General features: G+C 36.8%; 1 protein-coding gene across 1 annotated transcript in view; it reads left to right on the top strand.

Annotated features, from left to right (window-relative positions):
* LOC103773738 (voltage-dependent L-type calcium channel subunit alpha-1D-like) overlaps positions 1 to 20,273 on the top strand; it is a gene marked incomplete at both ends in the record, with an annotated part of 102,503 nt that extends 82,230 nt beyond the window's left edge. Inside the window, 3 exons of the mRNA XM_008941116.1 lie at positions 1,061 to 1,164; positions 12,635 to 12,804; positions 20,217 to 20,273. Coding sequence (XP_008939364.1) covers positions 1,061 to 1,164; positions 12,635 to 12,804; positions 20,217 to 20,273 — 331 coding nt within the window. The remainder of the gene's footprint in view (positions 1 to 1,060; positions 1,165 to 12,634; positions 12,805 to 20,216) is intronic.
* Between the last annotated feature and the right edge of the window lie 2,064 nt (positions 20,274 to 22,337).

Below are 22,337 nucleotides of genomic sequence, written 5' to 3'. Positions count from 1 at the left end.
TCATGGTTAAAAAGGAATCTCGAGAAGAATCTAATGTAAACGTGTCAGTATAAATAAAAAAGCCAGAATAATTCCTCTCCCATGAGACATTTCCAAGATGTTTCAAGTCAGAATTATTTTTGTAACTTCCCAAAATTTCTTTTTGCACCTGAATGTATCAATTTCTCTCTGTTTTGAAATATCGGGTTTTCTGAATGAGCCTTTTTAGATTTCCATGGGTATATTTCTGAAGTCCATCTTCTAATGAGCTCGCTAACAATAGACAGTGGAAAAGGTCCTTCTAGAAAAGCTTGTATGTCTCTACAAAGCATGTACTTAAAGCTCAGTTACTTCAGACTTGCTTAAGTTTTGTTTGTTTGCTTTTTTTTAACTGAACCAGTAACAAATTTTTCTTTAAACTTCATTTAACTTTCATCTTGATATAACTTCTGTTCACAAGTGTTTCTGGAATTTTTCCATGTTTCCACTGTGTTTCTAAAATTTTATTTCCGTTTTTAATTTTCTTAAAATTGTGTTCATGTTTTTACACAGATTCATTGACATTTATTTCTTTTTTAATTTATTTAAAATGTCTGACTGCACCCAACTGTAGTATTTCAGGAAAAAAAATCTTGAAATTCTGTGTTACTGAAAAAATACTACTTGTACTGTTGAGAGATGTACTACTAGTTCTTTTCTCAAAGGATCATTCATATAGCTAGGATATATATGAACTTAAAAATACTAATATTTTAATACACTTTGTAAGCATCACTTTTAATTAGTGAGCTCTGGAATTTAGTTCATGTTCTAAGTATTCAAGAACAGAACTGTTGCAGTGCTCCATTTATCTTTGATGATGATTTTGATCTGAATGCTAGATTCATTCATTACTTTGTTTTAGAGTATTAGAAATGTGAAGTGAATGTGGCTAGTGCTGCCTTTCTTGTATTGTTTCTTTGAATACTGAAAGAATACACAGAATGCTGTCTCTCCTAATTGATTCAATTCTCATTTTCTCTGACTCTTCATTGCTGTTACTATAGTGATCTACTCTATAAGATCATCTTATTTCTTGCAGATGAATGATGCTATGGGATTTGAATTGCCATGGGTGTATTTTGTCAGTCTCGTCATCTTTGGGTCATTTTTCGTACTAAATCTTGTTCTGGGTGTATTGAGCGGGTAAGCATACACCTTTTTCATCATGAAAGCAGAGTCCTGAATTCAGTTGCCATGAACACACAGGTTATCTTATACAGGTGAGACTTCAGTTGCAACTACATCTTTTTAATAAGTCTCTATATCTTCCTTTTCTAGTCAGAACAGAAAAAGTTCTGTAGCTATTATAAATAACACACAGATACCAAAATTAGAGTTTAGATGTACCAGTATATCTTCTTTATGTCCATACTTGTGGCAAAATTATAAAAAGGCCTTCTGCACTTACTTAAATGCTATTTTAGATAATTTTATTAGACATCACATCTACTACATTAATTGGGTAAGTAATGAAACAGAAGTGTATGGGTTTTGTTTTTTTTTTTTTAAGAAATGAATAAGCCATAAACTTTTAGTGTTGAAACCTACGTGATCTGGCAGCTGCAAAAAGGACTCTGCTGTTTAATGAATGACTGAATCATAACTTATTTCCTTACATTTTACAGGTAAATGATGCAATAGGATGTGAATGGCCATGGATCTATTTTGTTAGTCTTATCATCCTTGGCTCATTTTTCGTACTTAACCTGGTTCTTGGTGTACTTAGTGGGTAAGCAGTTGAGTTAACATTGTGTATGCTACTGCTACTTGTAAGATGGCCTCTGCATTTACTCAAGCTTCTCAGCAATGGCTTTTTTGCATGCACTTGAGATTATGTCATCCTACCAATGTTTGTTCTTTTGACTGAACTGTGTGATTATAGTGCCTGTATCTGTCTGACATCACGTTCACCATGCTTGCCAAAAAAACTCATTAAATGAGGCACTAATCTCTTTATTCTGTAATATTCCAGCAGGGAGAAAGATTTTGCACACAGAGATGGGTGGTACACCTGTAAAAATACTCTCCTCTACAGTTACAGACAAGTGTCTTTTCCTGAAAGCACAACTTCTGCTTTTGTTCAAATATCCATAAAGTAGTTGAAATGTTATTTGTTTACCAGTCACATTGGAAAATATTTTTAATGAGTGCTTCAAGACCTGTGTTATAGATATGACTAGTTCACCTTGACACAGTGTTTAGTGCATCCTATATTGTAGACATGTGTACTGCTGTGACAACCTGCACCTGCAAGCTGATAATATTTATTAATAGCTGAGTATCAATTTCCCACCTGTCAGTGGGAGTTGTTATAGCTTTTTGTAGGTTTGTGTACTCCAGGCACCAGCTAAGAACTAAAGTGGTGTCAGCTGTAGCGTGGAATTAAAAATTGTAGATTATGGCAGTAGTCTTCTTCTTACAAATCCCCCTTAGTGACGTTACAACTTTGCTTCATTTGCTATTTCTTGGTTTCTAACACACTTGAGCTTGGAAAACACCAGTTTATGGTAAAAATATTTTCTGATAAACAAAAGATCCTGCTAGCATATGTTAAAAGAAAAGGAATACAATTGATGTGTTAGCTTTCAGTTACACAACAAACGATCTTGTTCTGGGAATCTTAGGCAAGCTGTGCCAACTTTGTTAGTCAACAGAAAAATTTCCATGGCATAGAAAGCAGCCTAACACCGTGGCTGATGGTGTCATCAGGCTGCAGGCTGCTGACTGTGTGCAGCCCTGTTCATGGCTTTACCATGTTATATTTGTTATATTCGCTATTTTGTATGTTAGATTTGGAAGGAGTTATAATGCATTATTATATTCCTGGAAATGAGGCAATCAGACAATATTTCTGGCTGCTGGTATGATAACTATGTTACAAGAACACTTTTATCTGATGTTTTACAAGGTGTTTTTTAAAATCATAACATTTTTCTGTGATAGATTGTTGTCACACACAGAAAATTAGAGAAAGCATAGTGTTACCTTACTGTCAGAGTCACTTTACAAAGCAGATGTTTAAAAGAAAAGAGGTAGTGCTAAAAACATATTGCTGATTTTTAGATCTAATCTCTTCCTTCCTAGGCCTACCCTGTAAAGTCTCATTTATATAGTCATATTAGCTTTGTTTTATTCAGGGACAAATGTGTAAATTTTTGCAAAACTAAGGACATAGGCTTAATGTCACAGCCACATTAGACAAACAAAATAAGAATGATAAGGACAGATAACTAAGGGTAGCTGTGGTGTAATTTATTTCTTCTTTTGATACTGTTAGCTAATGTTGCTGTGTGTCTAGACTTCCCACTGAAGTCATTGGAGGATTAGGTTTTCACAGCTCCTTTCCTTGGCCCTTAAGAGGGTCATAAGCAGCAATTAGTTTTCTTCCTGTTGTGTGAGGTGTCCTGTGATAACAGTTAACTAAATATTCAACATTTTCCTTGCATGACTCAAGCTGTTATTGGTTTCAGATTTTCATCTTTTTAAAAATAAGTTGTGGGGAAAGTAGTGCCAGATTTAGCATTTTGCTGCACTTGTTCGTTTCTTCTATTGAAGCCTTGGGAATTTAGAGACCCTCACAGCTAAGCTTTACCTTTGGTTTAATAAACTAAAAAATTTTCTAAGTTTTGCAGCAGTATGATATGTATGATATTTATTGGAATATGGAGTTGTTCTTTAGCTGCTGTTACAACACAGGGGAAGAGACATCCCTTTATCCTTGGGTTCTATTCTGCAGACAAGATATCATCTCTGATTTCTAGTTATTGCTTGACCTGTAGAGCTCTAATGCTCTTCAGAACCCTTGATGGCTTGCCTTTGATTTCCAGTAAACAGAAATGGCAGTGTCAAGTGTGATGTGAACTCCCCTTAAATTCATAGAGCCATTATTTCCTTAATTTAGAAATTAATTATTCTTCAATAGTGTCACCTAACTGGAGTGTCATTTGAGTACTCAGGGTGCTTGATGAATTGTTTGCCCTAAGTACATGACAGAGTCTTCCTACCACTCTGTTTTTTTTTTCTTTGTTTTTGATGCTGAAGAAAATTATGCCAGTGAGCTGTGTGATATATAAACATCAGCAATGGTTGATGTTGAGAGCAAAAGGAGAAAGGAAAAGAGAATATTCCTAAAAGACAGCTATCATACCAAACCAATATCTGGTACATAAACATAGAAAATGTCCTGGCATACTTGTTTGAACCTCTGACACAGCCAGTGTGGAATGCTGCTACACTGATTTATCCTGATTACTAAATGCTGTTTGTATATAAATATTAATTTTTTTTTTCCATATGTTTTTCTATTTAGAACAAGCTGTCTAAATTTTATGGGTAAAAATGATGTACTAGTAAAAACAGATGGATGTGTTTTTATTCTTTAGTAGAAAACTAATATTTTTCATTTGGAGCCAGGCACTGAATATGTAACACAGCCATTCTTTGCTTTTTCATATAAGAGTTATTAGCTTGTAGGTTTTATGCTCTTGAAAACATAGCATGAAACTTGGTTTATGATAAATCTACAAACAAAGTTAAATTTTACTAAACTAATCAAACTTGAAGAATGCAAAAATTATGCCAACTTGAAAAGCATGGCTTTGCATACAGATTTTGGAAGTGGAATCTGAATGCCTAATACACCTTTTCTGTATGAAAGTGTTATCTCTTGTAATATCAGGTTATGCTGTGTACATTGAAATTTGTCTGCTGTTCTGATCTGTTTGCAGTTTTAAAATATTCCTTCATCTCTTTGCACTCCTTTGTTACTCTGTGACCACCTGCCCCTTTGTATTTCTGTAATGCCTCTTGTGCACTGCATGTTTGATGTACTTAGATACTGTATAAATGGATGAGAATGATGATTTGGGAGATGTTTTGATTTACTTCTAGCAGTCTCTGAAGGTGAGTATTTCCTGGTGATCCTTGTCAGTTTTGTCTTCTGAAGGTGATATTCTTAAAAATAGAGTTATTTTTAGTAGCAGATGTGCAAATTAATAGAAATAATGTGTGTGGAATCTGCATGTGGTAAATATTTTAATTTCTGCATGGAAGTTGATTTGAGTTTTTTTCTTAAATATTTCCTTGAATAACAAGGCTGGAGAGAATTCATAGGCTTGAGGTAATTCAGCTTTTTCAAAATCCTCTATTTTTTACTCTGTATTAGACAGTAGTATTATTCACACTATTCTCGAAGTCAGTTCTCAATTAAAAAGCTATTTCAGTTTGAAGGACTCTACAGAAAAATGCATTCTAGAAAAAGACTCCATGTCTGGTTTTAGAAATTACTCTAGATCTAACTCAGGCTCTAATTTTACCTCAGAAATTGAGGCAGCTTTAAAAAAGACACCAGAAATGAGTCCAGCTCCGGCAGAGACCTATACATATTGTCCTAGGCCCAGTTCTAGAGATGCTTTCCAGGAATGGACTCTAGAACCAGCCTGAGAAAGAAAGAGAGCTAAACATCTCTCGAGCAGTTCTAGAAAATGCCTCCACAAAGAGCTGCAGAATGAACTATGGGAAAGGGCTTCAGAATATGCTCTAAATGCACTTCCAATAGATTGCTGGGCAATTGAACTTAGGCTCAGCTCTGGAAAAGACCCTAGAAATGATGCTAGTTCTACTCTGAGACTGCAATGTGTTTCTGGAAAGTGCTCTAGAGCCAACATATATAGATATAGCTCTAGGAGAGGTCTCTAGTGATGGCTCTTAGTCCAACTTCAGCAGAGGGCTCTGGAGAAGGCTGTAGCATTTCAAGCTTGACAAACAGCTCCTCCCCAATCATATTTGAAAAAAATGGGTCTAGATCCAGCTCCAGGAATGTATATGGAAATGTGTTTGGAACTGTGGTTCAAAATGTGCCTGTTGGTGATGTCTTTAAGTGCAGTATATTTCTTAGGATCCTAGCCAGACACCTGGAACTGTCAGCTGATCTTTCACAATAAGACTGCATTTTTAAATTCTTTCAGTATTCAGAAATACACAGCAAAATGCTTGCAGCTCTGAAAAAGCTGCTATAGGTGTATTTAGGTATTTTTACATTTCCATGATGTGGGGCTCATCTGCATTTTGCTCATTCACATTACAAATTTAAAGCTGTGTGTGGCTCTGAATAATTGGTTTAGCTCCTAGGAATTGCAAAGTGATCATGACATGGTCACATTATATTTTGATTGCTATGTCTTCGGAGCCAGCAGCAGGGAGGGGGTTTGGTATTTAGGAGATACCAGAACACCTTTTTTCCCCCTCTGTAAAAATTGCTCTGGTTAGGATGCAAGGATTAGGCAGTGCATCTTTGGGGCAACTTCATACTTGATGGAATGGCACAGAAATTGCCACTGAGGACCTGCGCGGCAACTCTAGCTCTGTAAAGGGTGGTGAACTGCTTCTGGAGCCTGCTTTTACAAGTAGCTTTAGTTACACGCAGTGTGTGTAACAGGCATAAACTAGACCTATGTTTTCTAAAGTCATTAAATAATAGGCACAGAAACTGGGTACTGGGGACAGGCCTCCTCCAAATACTCAGAGTATGTCATGACTGTTAGTGTAGGAGGTAGTGAGCTGAAATTAGAAAGTAAGTCAGAAACTATAAAGTTAGAGTTATTGGAAAGTTAACAAATAAAGCTACACCTTAAAGTGAGGGAATTGTGAAATACTCATCTACCCTGACAGTACCTTTAAAAGTGTGTTGAAAGTTTAAATAAATATGCCAGTAGTTCAGCATGCATTAAACTGCTTTGCTATGAATAGAGAAAATAATAAATTATAAAACTTCATAGTTTATTTAGCAAGAGGCATGGCTTTTAGTGATGCATGGTAATCTGTTCCTGAAGATAGTCCTTATCATTAGGCAATGGTTTCCACTGACAGCACTTTCTGCTCAAGGCATTAGTATTTCTTTGGGTAGCCATGGGAACAAATAAGACCTTTCAAACACACTTTCATAAATCTTTGTAAGTTGAATTTGTTGCCTTGCTAAAGGACACTAAAGCATAAGCTTTGACACGTCCTTACATACATCATCCTACATGCAAGTCTTGCAGGTTACTAAGAGAATGTTAATTTTTTCCATTTCTTTCTCACAGTGGTACTTGCAATATATGTGCATAATGATTCTAAAAGCTAAGAGTGGGTACTCATCCATGGTAGTCTCGTGGCAATATCTGTCAATTAATGTCATATAAACTATGTTTGCAAGGATAAGCTTGTACACCTAAGAACCATTATCCACAGTATATATGGAGAAAATAATAGAAAAAGACATTTGAATAATGATGCACCAAATAGAAAATGGTGGTGATCTGTCACCCATAGTGTTTCAGGATAAGGGAAATGAACTGGTTTTGACAGTATTCCCTTTCACTTTTGAGGGAAAGCTTAGTTAAAAAAATTAAAAAAAGAGTTCTGGATTAAAAATTGAACTCCCTCATGTAGATAAACAATATACTCAATATGCATTCAAAAAGAGGAGCAGGACTTCAGCTCTTAGCAGGTTTTGACTTAAAGCAGGTTCTTTTGATTGCTGTGACTGTTAAAACACATTGTGATGGTGCAGTGAGTGCACTCTGGGATATGGTCCTGTGTGCTGCCAGTTCCTCCCCTAAGAACTCCAATGTGTCCTGATCCAAATGGGTATCTACCTTGGACAGAATGAACGCCTGCTAATATGCAGATGTAAAAAGTCTGAAACATCAGATCTCAGTTTTGTAGCTGTATCAAATGGTTCCCTATCTTGCTGTTCCCTCAGATGATCCCATTCCCTTCCATTCGTGTGCACTATATACAGGCCCTCTGCTGCACAGGTTATGCTGGAGCCATTGGATATACGTTCTGTCAGTTGCTACAGAAAGATACCGAAATAACTATGGGTAGATAACAGCAGTTTGCATTTCCCCATCAGGAACCCAGTGCTCCTTGCTCAAGCGAAATTCCTGCTAGAATATTTTTCTGCTGTAGAAATAATTTTACAGTGTTCAGCCTGTGGGTTTCTATTATTTTTGAAAGGAAAAAAACAACATGTACAAATCTCCAGTAATTAAAGATGTGATGTTACTTAACCTTTTTTTTGTCTCTCTACATCTGTTACACATTCCACCCAGCTGTGAGCTGCTGTCCATGCTTATCTGTAAAGTCGAAATGATTTGAGTTCTCTGATTTGATTCTTCTAATTTGTTGGTTGGTATGGTTACCACTGTGTGAAACCTTCTGTGAGTCTGGTGGCCAATACTGTGCTCCTGTGAGTACATTTTTGTTATTATGTGACTGTTCTCTGAGAACAAGTCTAGGATGTCTAGGTGACAGCTCCACATATAACATTAGCATAACACTTTCTACAAACCAGATCCTGTGTGCAGTAAATTGCATACTGCATTACATGAATTCTCTCTCCCACTGCATTTACAGTGACTCAGAAGGGCAGTAATATGGCTAGTGAAGAATTAGTGCCCTGGTTTATGCTTAGACACTAAAGGCAACTGTTTATTTTGTACCATCAATCCCTAGCGTTGCACAGGAGTTACAGCAACACTCATGTTGCTGCACAAGCTCCTTTGTGAAGTGTCTGCCTTCAGCATGGAAAAACTTTCAGCTCACATGAGGCCAGCATAGGTGTCTCCTTAGCTCTTATGTCTGTGAATTACAAAGAGAAGGGAGAGTGTACCAGATACGTTTAAACAAATTGTTGTTTTAGGATTTTGGGTTAAAATGACCCTTCCTCAAATTAACGTGTGACAACTGGAGAGCTGTAATTGAGTCTCTCAGTAGGTTACTCCCTGCTGCCACATCCACCCTGCTGCACCAAGCCATTCCCCACTGATGCGTACCAGCAGGAGTTATTTCACTCTGTTGAAGAAAGAAAAATCTGGCATGAAAATGATTGCCCCAGACTACTGAAGCATGAATTCAAAACCTGCATTTCATATGCTTCTGCCTCAATAAACATTGATGATGATGGTGTTGTGCCTAAACAGAGAACTGAGATCTTTCTGCAAGGAGGGAAGGAATTTTCGGGCAATAGAAACAAACTTGCATTTTATCTAGTAGCTTAGTTAATACTCAGAATCAATGAGATCATGTAGTTGAGTGTCCGTATAATGCTTTATTTGGTAATGTCTCCTTTATGCTACAGGAGCAATTGACTGAGTTATTTACATTATGGCTGCAATTTGAAGCTTTATTCGGTTTATAGGATATTGTCATAGGCTGCAATTTTTAGTCATATTTAACTATACCAAAATTAAGCTGGCTAGGGCTGGGTTGTCTGATTTATTTGCATTTGCAGTGAAATAAACTGAACTGCCTCCATCTAGGTAGCAATAGACTCTTGCAGAAAAGTAATTTTTCAAGGCAAACAGTTAGTATACAATGTGTTGTTATACAAGTTAGACACATCTACTTTATAAGATTCTGAAGTAGAGATTTGAAAAAAACCAAATGCTTTTTCTAGCATTGCTAGCATAGTCTTAATTTTGAAGCACATCTTAAAAAGAGATGGGAGTAAGCTTGGCTAGTCTACTTGAAATTAGGACAAAACCACATTCATTGAGTCCCGTGCTTTATGAAAATGACTTAAATTTGTTTTATTTTTAAACTGAAATTTTGCAGGCAGTAGGCCTGAATTTAATTTTGCGTATGCTGGTGTCAAATCAGAGCACCTCAGGAATTTTGAGTTTGCAGCTTGGGTGGAGGCTAATTTAAATGACATATTAGTGGAAAGACACATATGAATGCTAGTATAGTCACAACAGCTCTTTGAATACAATGTTTGTCAGTTCAGTTAATGACCGGAACCCACTCACAAACATCTACTTGTGAATGACGAATCCAGGTGATTTTATCAAACTAGAATGAAATATGTATTTTTAAGTGACCTCTTAGCACCAGGCGTTTGTGAGACCAAATGTTTACAGAGCTGAAGTCCACTTACCACAGTTAATGTGCCACTTCCCAAGCCCCAGGCTTCTGGAGTGAGTACCGGGTTGCTGACAGCCAGGGAGACCAGTTCAGGCTGTTAGTCTAACCACAGCAGTACCTATGCTGCACACACAGCCAAAAGCTTTTCCTTTCTGCCCTGGACACAGTGTAGGCTCTCTGCAGCCATGAATGCTACACAAGCAGCTGTCTTATTCCTCCTTCCAGGAGATCAACCACTGTCTATGTATCTTTGTCTAAATATTCAAATATCTTGTTGTCTAAATATCTTTGTCCAAAGATTTAAAGAGCCAACATCTCTCCCTCATCGTACCTCCATCATCTTTTTCAAATAACTTCTTGTTTCTTGTGTGGGGAAGAAAGTTTTTTGTTGGTTGGTTGGTTGGTTCTTTCTCTGGTAACTTTCCCTTTCTGTTTAATCCAAATTTCTTATTCATGTTGTTTCATTAAAAAGAATCTGTACATGTGTGTGTCTGAGGCATGTCACTTCATTGTGACTGTGATAGCAAAAAATACCATTCCTCCCTCCCCTAAAGAAAATGCAGTTCTCTCAGATGTTATACTTCCTTACAGTCAGGTGTTAAAAATAATTTTTTTTTTTTAATATCATGGAAATTAAGCACCGTTGCATCTCCCCCTGTTGACAAATTGGAGAAGTATTTAAGAAGAAAATGTCCAAATTCTGTGCTGTGTTAAAGAGAAAGGTCAGTTAGCTGTGTATATGAAAAACTGTTTAATTCTGTGTGCAGCCATTTTAATTAGAAGTCAAAGTTAAAACGTGGTTTAGTCACTGGTGAAGTGCTGTCAAATGTATCAGCCTTGCCAGCTGGTTTGGGTTTTAATTATTTCTTTCACTTCACTCTGTATAATAACAGAAGCTTTCATATTACTTTACCCACACATAACCTTCGCCCTAATGAAAAACACCCAAAGGACTTAACTGAACAAACCACGAACACACAGTAAAAGCTAGCAAGGCTTGTTACTTCTGATTCCATGCTAGATAGAATAGCTCTTTTTTTTTTCAAAGATACTGCGTATGGAATCAGTGTCATGAGTGTGTTGCCTCAATCAGATGTAAAGGATGGTCTCTCATATTCTCTCTGAGAGAAGCTTAAACTCAGCATTCCATAAACTAAACATTTTTTTATAAGCTTGTGATATCTTCTGCCAAAGCAATGATTTTTTTTTTTTTTTTTTAAAGAAGTTATCTCTCTCTTTCACAAGCACTGTTGTGAAGAGATGGCCTTTAGATGGACCTCGTCCTTGGGTGCTAAGTGAAGGGTAGCAAACACAAAGCAAAGCAAGCACTGACATTCTTCAGTTTCATTACAGTGCCATCAAATGGAACAGGATGATCTCCACATGCCAAACTGAATTTTTGTGGAATTAAATCCTCTGTAAACAGTGTCATGCCTGCCTCTTAGTTTTTACAAAGGAAAGCTTTTTGGCTTCTGCAACATAACATTACGTGCAACCATACAGAGATTTTTTTTTTTTAAAGAACTTAAATCTTAAATTTACTGATGTCAAAGTAGAAGTTTAGTGTTTAGAACATGTTTGAACACTGCAAATAATAAAAAACATAGGTTTCAAGACCTATTGTAAGATTAACATTTTAGTCAGAATAAGGCAGAATATGATAATATTTTAAAATACTGAATTGGTACATAGTTACAGAACAGCTCAAAAGATGCTTACCTACTCATAATCATACATATTGATACTCAGATAAATTGGAAAGCATTTGATCCTTCTAGTGAAGGGAATTATAAGTTTGGAGTTGTGTATCACACCAAATGATGTAATAACATTGGTACGTGAAATGTCGTAGTGCAAGAGTTACTTCATAATAGTCTTGAGTCATCTATAATTAAGGGTGTAGTAGATTCATGGGATAATCCAGGGTGGAAGAGACCTCAGCAGGCCATTTTAGCCAGCCTCCTTCTCAAAGAGCATGACTTAATTATTTTAATTATCATTCCATGATAATTGAGGCATTGACCCAAAGCATGAAATAAACTAGACAGACAGTTAGATAGATTGTCTTGAGATTTGAGTAATGAGACAGTTTATGTAAAAGGATATATTTCTGATCTGTGTAGGTTCTGTTACATAGAGCAAAAGGGCAAAACAGCCAGATATCATACAGCACAAATGTCTATGCTTGACGTAGTTAAACGAGAGCTTATTAGTGGAATTCTGTGAACCATACACTGAAATAAGTATGTTTGGACAAGGCAAATAAACTGTGCCTGGAAGAGGAAGGATTTTAGAACTGGCTGCCAGAGTTTCCTTTCCACTGAAACTAATACTCAACTCTCTGAAACTACTTCATTACCGCAAGCCAATTTCTCTTTGTAGCCATTAAATAAAACTTTTAAAAAATCTGTATAGAGGAGCAGATAACTAAAGGGGAGTGGGAGGGTTGGGAGCTTTTCCTATATGCAGCTGCTTAGTTGTCAGTCAAATCGTAAAAGCTCTGAAAGTTCTGATGTAACATGATAGGGATTTGCCGTGACTTCTTTGCACCACAGTCTTGTTTTCAAAGAAGCGATCAAATCTTAGGTGTAGTTTATTCAGTTCATTTTCTATGTCGGTACGTTCTGCAATGTCAAGACCTAGGTTAAAATGTCTGGGAGTTTGATGACCAATATTTTTTTTTCTGTTTGCCTGAATTTGATAGAGAGTTTTCCAAGGAAAGAGAAAAAGCCAAGGCCCGAGGGGACTTTCAGAAGCTACGTGAAAAACAGCAGCTTGAAGAAGATCTGAAGGGATATTTAGACTGGATTACACAGGCAGAAGACATTGACCCTGAGAACGATGAAGAGGTTGATGAAGAAGGCAAGCGGAACAGTACGTGTCCTTTACTCTGAACTACTTGTGCATGGGATGGTTTGACTGCTTTTAAGGGAATTACACTGGGGTGGGTGAAGCCTGTCTGATGTTACTGTCTGATTTCCAGTTTGCAAAAGTGTTTGGTAGCTGAGCAATCATGTCCATTAATATATCCATTCTTAGTCATGGAAGATAAATCCAGATTTTACAATAAAGTTCTGCTCTAGTTGTCCAGGTACAATTTGTCTGCACTCGATCACTACTGAGATTTAAAAACTTTGCTTTATTTGTGTTCTCTAAAAAAGGTAGTGCATACAAGCTACATGCCACTAAGCATCACAATAAATCCTTAGTCAAGAAGAATACGTATTTGCCTGTATGTGCATGGCTAGAAGTAATAATAATATAAGAAGCTTTAAAAATATGGCCAAAATTACAGTAAAAAAATAACCTCGTGCTGATACAATTTTTTTTCTTTTTTTTTTTTTTAAGTTTTGAAGTAGGGGATCTTTCTGATATTCAAGAAAACTAAAGTCTTTTTTACTGGATGTATTAGCTGAGTGTAAATAAATGAAATCTTGTGGGATTTTTGTTCAACAGTAAGAAATATAATTATTCCTTGTGTTTGTTCAACAGTAATGTATAGTGTATAATGGGAAAGGTAATTTATGCTCTAGTGGCCCTCTAGTACTTCTGACCTGAGTCTAACAAACAAACTAGTTGCGTGGTATTGCAGCAACTGTAAAAATTATAATCAGTTTCTCTATCAGAAATTGAGTAACAGCAGTATTTTAATGTGATAATAGAGTAGAGGTTATCTTAGCCTCTTAGCCATGTTTACATAGAGACCTTTTAGTGCTGTACATAAATCTTGACTCTGTATTCTCACTTAATGCTAAATGTGATATTTAAATCCAAATTTCAATATCTACTAAGGCTAAATAGTACCTTATTATTAATGTGATTATCTGTAAAGTTATAGTATTTATTAATTCAGCTACCATTCAGTATATATATAATAAAATGCATCTGTGAGTGGTTTGTTAAGGGCAACTCAGATTTCTGTGTTGAAATAATATATTATTACTATTCTTCTAGTGCTGCTAATTTATTGTGAAGGGTTCTTTTAAATCATAGTACATTTCAAAAGTAGTAAAATAGTGAAAATTATATGGTTTGATATTGAGATATCTGGTCTTGTATCTTATCTCTCTATTGCATTTAGTTAAGTTCTAAAAATTCTTTATATTTTTGAGTTTCAGAATTTTACTAGTTCTTTAGTTTGCAATAAAAGCAGGCCACAGATCTGTGTTACTGATTGGAAGGAAACGATTTTATGAGAGGTGGGAAGGCAACTTGTGGGTTGATGTTGATGCCAGTATCACCCAAAAAGGAATCATTTATGTCTGTATGAAGATCTGCAGGAAAAACAGATTTTTTTTATCTAGAGCAGAGTAAAAAAAGCCAAAGAGTCCACTACACATCATTATTGCTACTAATGTTCTGTAGAAGGGATACATGAACTGTGGGTTTGAGTATCAGTATGAAATCCTAAGTCTGAGAAGCGACAGGCTGCACATTTTGTGTAGTAACCACGCTTTGTACGAGACTCTCATGCTGAATTTTAAGTGACGTCAAATTTACAGTGTTGGACAGCCCTGCTGTCAGCTATGGTGCTGGTGGACTTGGTTTGCAAGTCTGCAGGTGAAATCCCAGGAGCTTTTTGCACCTGTTCAACCCTGTTCCACTTGGATGTTTGTTAATATGCTGCGAAAGAACCATTTGCTCTAGCACTCCTTAAACAGCTTCTAAGTAATATAGGTCTTTCCTAAATCAGAAAGACTTGTTTGCATAGTTGAGGTTGAGAGAGCTTTTGGCTCTAAAATGTTAACAGAGATGTAACTTTGGGCTAAGTTAAGAGTTGGAGGAGACCTTAAACCAAATCCAAATAATTTCATTTCAGGAGTGAATATGTATTTTGAATGAAAATATATCTAGTGAATAGACAATCTCTTAGCACTCCTAGGATTGTGCACATGTGCTTAAACTCTTGGCTTTAACTTTACTTTTTAATATCAGCTGCAACAGGGTGTAAAGGAGAAAGTTGCTGCACTGTTCCACCTCCCTGCATTGAAGACATGCTCTGCTGCATATCACATTGCATGGGGAGATAGGCCAAGAGACAGTACAAGCCATGTATCTAGATATTTCAGGGGAAGCTGTTGGGTTAGGAGCAAGGTTATTATAATGAGGTACTTATTTGGGAGTCAGATGCAAACTAGCTGGTTATCACCAGGTTAATATTCTTGACTAGTAATCTTAGGAAATACATTTAGTCCAAATAAAATGGTGATGTGGTTCTAGAACTGTCTTTGAAGCATAAGGTGGGGCTGGAACCCAAGATACACAGATAATCATTTGCAGGCTTCTAGGCAGCTATGTCACTACTTTGAATGCTTAAACCTCTGGATGATCAAGATTACTGCTGATTTATGGGGGTGGAAGATCACTGTAATGCTCTTCAGTGATGTGGAAGGGCTCTGGGTTTAGGATACAGAAAATCTGTTCTCTCTCTGGCAGGAAGAGGTGCAGATTTCAAAGGCAGTTAAATCAGTGATTAATAGCTTCTTACATAATCCTTAAAAATGTAGTTTAGGTTCCTGCAACCCCAACATTTTAAAATTTCTAACCAGAGAAGTCATTAAGTCAAGTAATTTATATATGAACCCCCTGTAGTTGTACATCTCTGTTGCTGATAGTGTGCAGGTATTCAGCGCTGTTGAATAATGGAATACCTTTTAAGTACAAGAACTGTAAATTTACTAAGTGCCTTTATGAAAAGTTGTAAGTCTCCATTATGTACTGATAATCAGTTACCCTGAAGTCAATGAAAAAGCTTCCCTTGACTTAAAAGCATTGAAAATTTAGCTCAAAATACAAAAAACCCCAAACCCAAACCAAACCAAACAAACACAAAAAAAAAACCAGCATCCCCCACCCCCCATCCCAAACCAGTGAGAGGCAAAGGATTTAGCTCTGATTAGTTATGCTGCCGGGAATTTCAATTTGTTTTGCCTAATGTTGCTTGTGTTGCATATATGGACACTTTTTATTTTTTGCATTGCAACTGCTGCCATCTACTGTGTAAATGCTGGGATTACTTAATGTACCTTACGCCAAGGGCTTACAGTGGCTGACTTAATGGAAGAAAAGAAGAAAAGCAGACTTAGTTGCTTTGGCCATTCTTCCAAAAAAAATGGTAAAACGTGTTCTGTTTTGGAGTTAAATTTTCTTCTGCGCCAATAGTGCATTTGGTGTGTTAGCTTCTGAAGGCAGATGTTGTGTGTGTTTTTTATAACAGAGGCATATACTTCTTCAGCATGGAGATACTTGTGCATGCAGGTCTGTTGGTTTTGGTGCATGTTTGAAATCGACTGGTACTGCAGTGCTCTGTCTTCCTCAAGGATTAAATTAGGCTTTAATTCGTCTCTACTTCCACTGAAGTGTCTTTGTCCATGGCTGGTCTTGTTGAAGCATAGGTTTTCTTTTTCAAAAGTCAAGTAAATGAGATGAGAAATTTATTTTAAATTCTGTTGTGAAGAAATTAATCAAAGTATTTTACAAGCTTTACAATGGATCATAGTGTGAGCTTAGATTTACTCTTTATTTATAATAATTTTAATATAGAATTTAACAACATGTAATGGACGTTTACTGTAGCTCCCCTTGTTACTGATGGTTTTGTAATTTTTGTTTTATACAATTTCTTTCTCACCTACAATGGAAATAGACAGGGGTTTTGTGAGTAGGATAGTTATTTTCAAAAATATTACTAAAAATACTTGCAAACATATAGATTTGACATAATCACAATTGTAGCAATGAGGAGATCTAATTTTAATCCTACATACAACAGTTATTTGACTGACTGACTTCCTTGCTGTCCGAAGAATCACTCTGATTCAGTTTAGAGAATGCAGGATATTAAATGAGAAATGGGTAGGACCCAATGGACTCATTTTCTACAAATACTGAGTCTGCTTTTGATTGTGTAACTGTTACACATATTGTTGAACAGCTCATACAGCTTTACAAGCTGGAATAATTTTTTCCATAAAGACTGCTGAAAGACAGTGGTTGCAATTTTACTTTGGATATGTGTTTCCACCCAGCCTTCAAACCAGCAGGTTCAGGATCTGACATCAGTCATGAAGTAGCACGGAACTGGCCAAAAACTTGTAGTCATCCACTGTCCACAAATGCTGTCTCACTACTAGTACTTGACCTTGCTAGTCAAAATAATTCTCAAGCGTGTGTGCACCTAGCTTCATCCGTGTCTTGCAGGGCAGGTACACCTTTTACAAGTAGGATTTTACTGAATTACGAATTGGTGGCCCAAGTCTCTTTCTTTCTGTGTTTGTGAAACTATTATGCTGATCTGGGTAGCTCAGACTTAAACTACTACTAGCTTGGAAATCCCAGCCTAAATATTTTTCTCTGTATTATCTCTGTTACTATTAAAAGCACCACATCTGTAGCATATACAGCATTCCCGGGATTCATAGTATCATCCTTGAAGATAAAAATCATTGGTTCAGTGATGCTTCTGTAATGAAGACTGATTGTTTCGCTCTTCTTCCACTGCTATGCAACTATTCAACCTTATATTGAGTTTCCAAGGGGTGCCTATAAAAAGAGGGAGCCTATAAGAGTGATTGCTGATAGTATCAACATTAAGTCTGCACTGTGAAAACAAATACTTCCACTACAGTATCATGTAGAACATATTCCAGGCAGCCCCTCCATAAACTGAATTTACCCTGAGGAGTTTCACAGTCAGAATAGATAGGACCATCTCTTTTTGATGTGTTTTCTGGGCATACAGAAGACTTGTACAGATGTTCGTGTATGTAGAGCCATGCAGTGATTCGAGAAAGAACTAGGAGAATTTTTGGAGCTCATGGAATTGGGTGGATGTTACTAGCAGGCAGAAGATGTCTATTTTGCAAGACTGATCTAAAATTTTGCCAGTACAGTACCTTTTTAAAAATCGTAAGATTCTTCCCAGTAGCTATAACTGATTATCTGACTTGCTGTGCAGACCACTCCACCTCTGCAGCTCTTTTCCTTCAACACATGTAACCAGAAAGCTACCCAAGGTACATCAGCGTGGAGAAGAGATCAGCCTATGGACCAAAAACGCATAGCTGAAGTTGAAACAGATGAAAATACAAATTATATATTTTCTAGAGGAAAATGTTTCCAACAGTAATGCTTGCCACCACAATTCAATAATTCAGCATGTAATTTAGCCTACCTCTGGATTCTGCAGTGATACTCCGTTGTCATGTTGCAGGATTATGGAGTTTATTTCTTCCAGCTGCAGCTAGCTAGGACATATCAGTGCTGGTGGACACTGACATGCTCTTAGGTATGCATTAGTTATGTTGTGGCCTGGAGCATAATTTGAAATTCCTACTCAAAATTCTGAAAACTATTTAAATAGTGAATGTTATAACATGAGCAAAACACTCCATTTTCTTATTCACAGAAATACCCATGCTTATACATCGGGACTATCATGATTTATAAGCAATCATGTAGTGCTGTTGCAGTTTTCTCCTGGCTAAAGATTTAATTAATTTCTAACACTGCTGGAGCTGGACTTCCACATGGTGCCTTTCTCAGTACTTCTGTCAGGTTTGGATTTTTTTGGCATATAAATTACAGTATAATGATAGCTGAGTTTCTAACTTAAAATGAATGGTCTGGTTCTTTTTTTCCTTTCCTTTTTGTAACAAAACACCTACAAGTCATAGAGCTAGAGCAATAGCCCTGTCTGAAATAGTAACATTTTGGCTTTATTTAATAATTAGCAGAACTGACATTGGCTTCAGTAGGGTGAAAGATGACTGTTTTTTTTCCTTCGGTACCTTGTGAAATGCTGGGGTTTGAACCCCGAGCCCCGAATTAAGGTTGACATATGGGTGATTCCCACAGCCCTTCATAAAGAGGTGGTGAGTTTGCCTTATAGCTTCCCCCCAGGGTGCGGCCGGCCCTGCAGGGAGAGCCAGAAGGGAAATGAGCCCCAGGGGTCCACATTGAGTAGACAAAGGTCAGGTGTCTGCTTGGGGATAAAAGCTGGGACCACTGGCAGGGAGTCAGGAGTGTCTGTCTGTGGAGTGCACTCCCCAGAGCTTCCTGGTTCAGGGCAGACCTCCTGACTCTCCCTGGAGGTGAGTCCCAGTCTGTTTAGACCTTAGAATAGTGAGACATCCCTAAGAGAAACAGCCATTGTAGCCCTTCTGTCTTCAGTACTGTCAGTCCACAGATGTTGGTTTAAACCCCTTCTCCCCCCCAAAAAAAGAAACAAAAAAACATAAACAAGCAAACCATCAAGCCAGAAGGTACACAGCAGAATGCCTTTAAGATATTCTGGTTTTATTTTGTTCTTGCTGTTCTACAGTAACTTAAGTGCATCTTCCACCTCTTATTTTTTCCTACTTTATATGGTATTTCTACTGTATAAACCAGCACAATGAACTTTACACTTGCTTATTCTTGAGGTTTTCCTTTAATGTTTGCTTTGCAGACATGGAAGTAGTTGCTGTCCCCTAGGAAGTACCAAGAACTTTGGCTGTTCATTTCCTCACACCTTTTGACCTATGTTGTCTTCCCTCTGTATTTGAGTTGAAGATAAATGGTGATGACCAATCTGCAAATTAGTTTTGTCTAAAAAAACCTCCATAAGCTACATTTACTGACTATCCAGTAATGATCCACTCACTATATGTACAGTAATTCACTGTGTGACAAAAATAATAATCCCCTTTTCTGTAATGTTCATAATCCTTTGCAGTATCCATTCTGCAATTCCAGTGCTCCTTCCTGTCTTCTCATACAGTATTTGCAGGCAGTATTCTTTTCTAGAATCTTGCCTTGATAATTCATAATGGAAGTAAAAGCACAGAGTCGTCAGTATGATTAGACTGTGATAGTTCCTATTTTCAGCAGAACTTTGATAACGTTCTGTGGAATTGGTTAGCGTGTTAACACTTAAGGTGTTAAGCACCTTCAAAGTGTTAACAGGACATTTCTTCAATGGAAAGTCACAAAATCTAGCTCGGGTTTCTTTACAAGGGGTAGCATACTCTTTGTTATTCCTTTACATTGTATTCTGTAGTGCATTTTTCAACAGTTAAATTGAATCATTGAGAAGAAACAAAGCTACAGTACACTCTGGAATTCTGTGTGCTTTCTTTCATTATAAGAGGAGGACTGATGAAGTGTCTTACCTTCATTCCTCTGATGTTCCAATCTTTCCTCAGACCTGCAGGAAGTGGAGGCATTCTTGCAATAGAACAGGAGATCACATTCTGTGTAATGCCTTGCTTGGCTATCAACCTAAAGCCATTTCTGTCTCCTAACAGCAAGCATGCCCACCAGTGAAACTGAATCAGTGAACACCGAGAATGTGAGTGGAGAAGGTGAGAGCCCAGCATGCTGTGGGAGTTTGTGGTGAGTACACAGACTGTTTTCAAGTACCCACCCTCATCATATCAAAATTTAAAAGAATCATTCTTCCCCTGTTGTTTATTTAGCCAAAACTGCTTTCATATAGTCAAGGTTTGTATGACACTTGGGTTTTTCTGCCTTTCAGTAGCTTAATATTAGATCAGTTATTCAGCATTAAAGCACTCCTTAAAGTTTCACGATGAGAAGATGTAAAACAATTCAACTAAACTTCCAGTGGAGTCATGTTTTCCTGAAAACTTTTATCAAATCTAATTATTGTCCAAAATTACAAGAAAATAAGTCACTATGAATAAAATATTTTAAGTCCCTAAATGAAATATTTTAAGTAAAAAGTAAAGTTTTCTGTTAAATTATTCATGATCTGGAGAATATGTATTTTTTAGGTGATAACTGAGTGTATGGGAGTATTTCTATATCCTATGATGTTCACTGTTTATTTGTGCCAATTTTGATGATTTTCAAGCAGCTAAATTTTATTTACTTACTTATAAAGGAGATTTCACTTAGAACATTTGAAAAGCTTTAGGATGATATTTCAGAAAATAACAGATAATAGCATTTAATAATTTATAATGAATTTTGTTAAAAGCTTGCTTTTATATGTATGTAATTTCAATGTATAGATTTGCAAGTTCTAAAGAGGAAGTATTTGTGTTATTTATTCCAAATTCTTAAAAATGTGTTTTCCTTTTCTTCTAGTCAAACCATCTCAAAATCCAAGTTCAGGTCAGTATTTTCCTCTCTCTTCACCACTATTTTTTTTCCTTGTGACTATTTACGCATCATTATAATCTCATATAATTATTCTTTGTTTGCTGTACTTTGAGGTTCACTGTCTGAAAATTCTTGCTAACGATTACTGGTGAATACAAATGTAAAGTATCCATGACCACTTTTGGAAATCAAACTCCCTGATTTGCTTTGTTGATATTTGTGGCTCTCTTTTTACTTAATAGGAGCATTTTGGAATATGAGCATCTGTTTTCAAGTGTGATTGCAGAAGTGAAGTGTTATAAGCAAAACTCAGAATTAATAGTGCTGATATTGTAGACACTGGATGTGCCAATACAAAACTAATAAGCTCCTTTATTTTGATTTTTTTTTTTTTTTGGTCTTATAGGACACATATTCAGTAATTAGAAAGGAAAATTGCAAACACAGAAGAGATACCCCTTTCTTCTTGAAAAGGTTAAGTTACTCCATGAAGGAACAAAAAACATAACTATGTGCTTCAGGATACTAACTGGTATACTTAGTGGATCACAAAGGGCAAAGACATTCCTACAGTTGTGAACAACCCACAGAATAAATATTTTTCACAGAATTTTTTTTGTGGAAAAAATGCACAATCAAGATTTGGCAGCATCTGACATCAGCGGTTTTGGCAACATCTGGAATCTTTCTAATTTTTTTAACCCTAGTAAAACTGATATCAGTGTCAGATGTGTAGCAAGTAAGTCACTGGTGACAGCAGTGTATTCTTGCAGCAATGAAGAGGAATAGCATGCCCAGGTTTATTCTCCTAGCCTTGCTAGCTCTAATGAACTACCAGTGTTGACAACTTGCAAGCAGTTGGAGCTGAATTTTTTTTTTTTTTTTTTCTCAAGAGCTCCCAGGCAACAGCTAACTTCTGCTTTTCTGCACTGAGAATTTTTTAATGTGAGGCTATGGTCAAGCTTGGTTTTATCGTCCCTTTCAGCCAGCAAACTGGTGACAACACCTAAATGTGCCTCACTCTGCTAAAGACTGTGACTAGTGGAGATCTGGCTGTTTAGGATGGCAGCGTACACACAACTGACTCTTTAGAAGTTTCAGCACTAGTTAGAAACGCTGTATTTTTTTAGTTGTGTGCCTCCTGTGACAGAAACTGGCCTTGGCTAAGCCAACTGAATGGACCAGCTATGTCCATGGGGACTTTTATGCTTCACCCTTCATGAGATGAGACTGCTTTTAGCTTAATAAAGAGAAGCAATTCAGTGTGCTAGCAGTCTGTAATTCCTCTTGCTGCTGCTTCC

The sequence above is a fragment of the Merops nubicus genome, unplaced genomic scaffold (assembly GCF_000691845.1).
Source record: "Merops nubicus isolate BGI_N331 unplaced genomic scaffold, ASM69184v1 scaffold38535, whole genome shotgun sequence".
Taxonomy (NCBI): domain Eukaryota; kingdom Metazoa; phylum Chordata; class Aves; order Coraciiformes; family Meropidae; genus Merops; species Merops nubicus.
The sequence above is the reverse complement of the archived record's forward strand: the minus strand, read 5'-3'. Positions and strand labels throughout refer to the sequence as shown.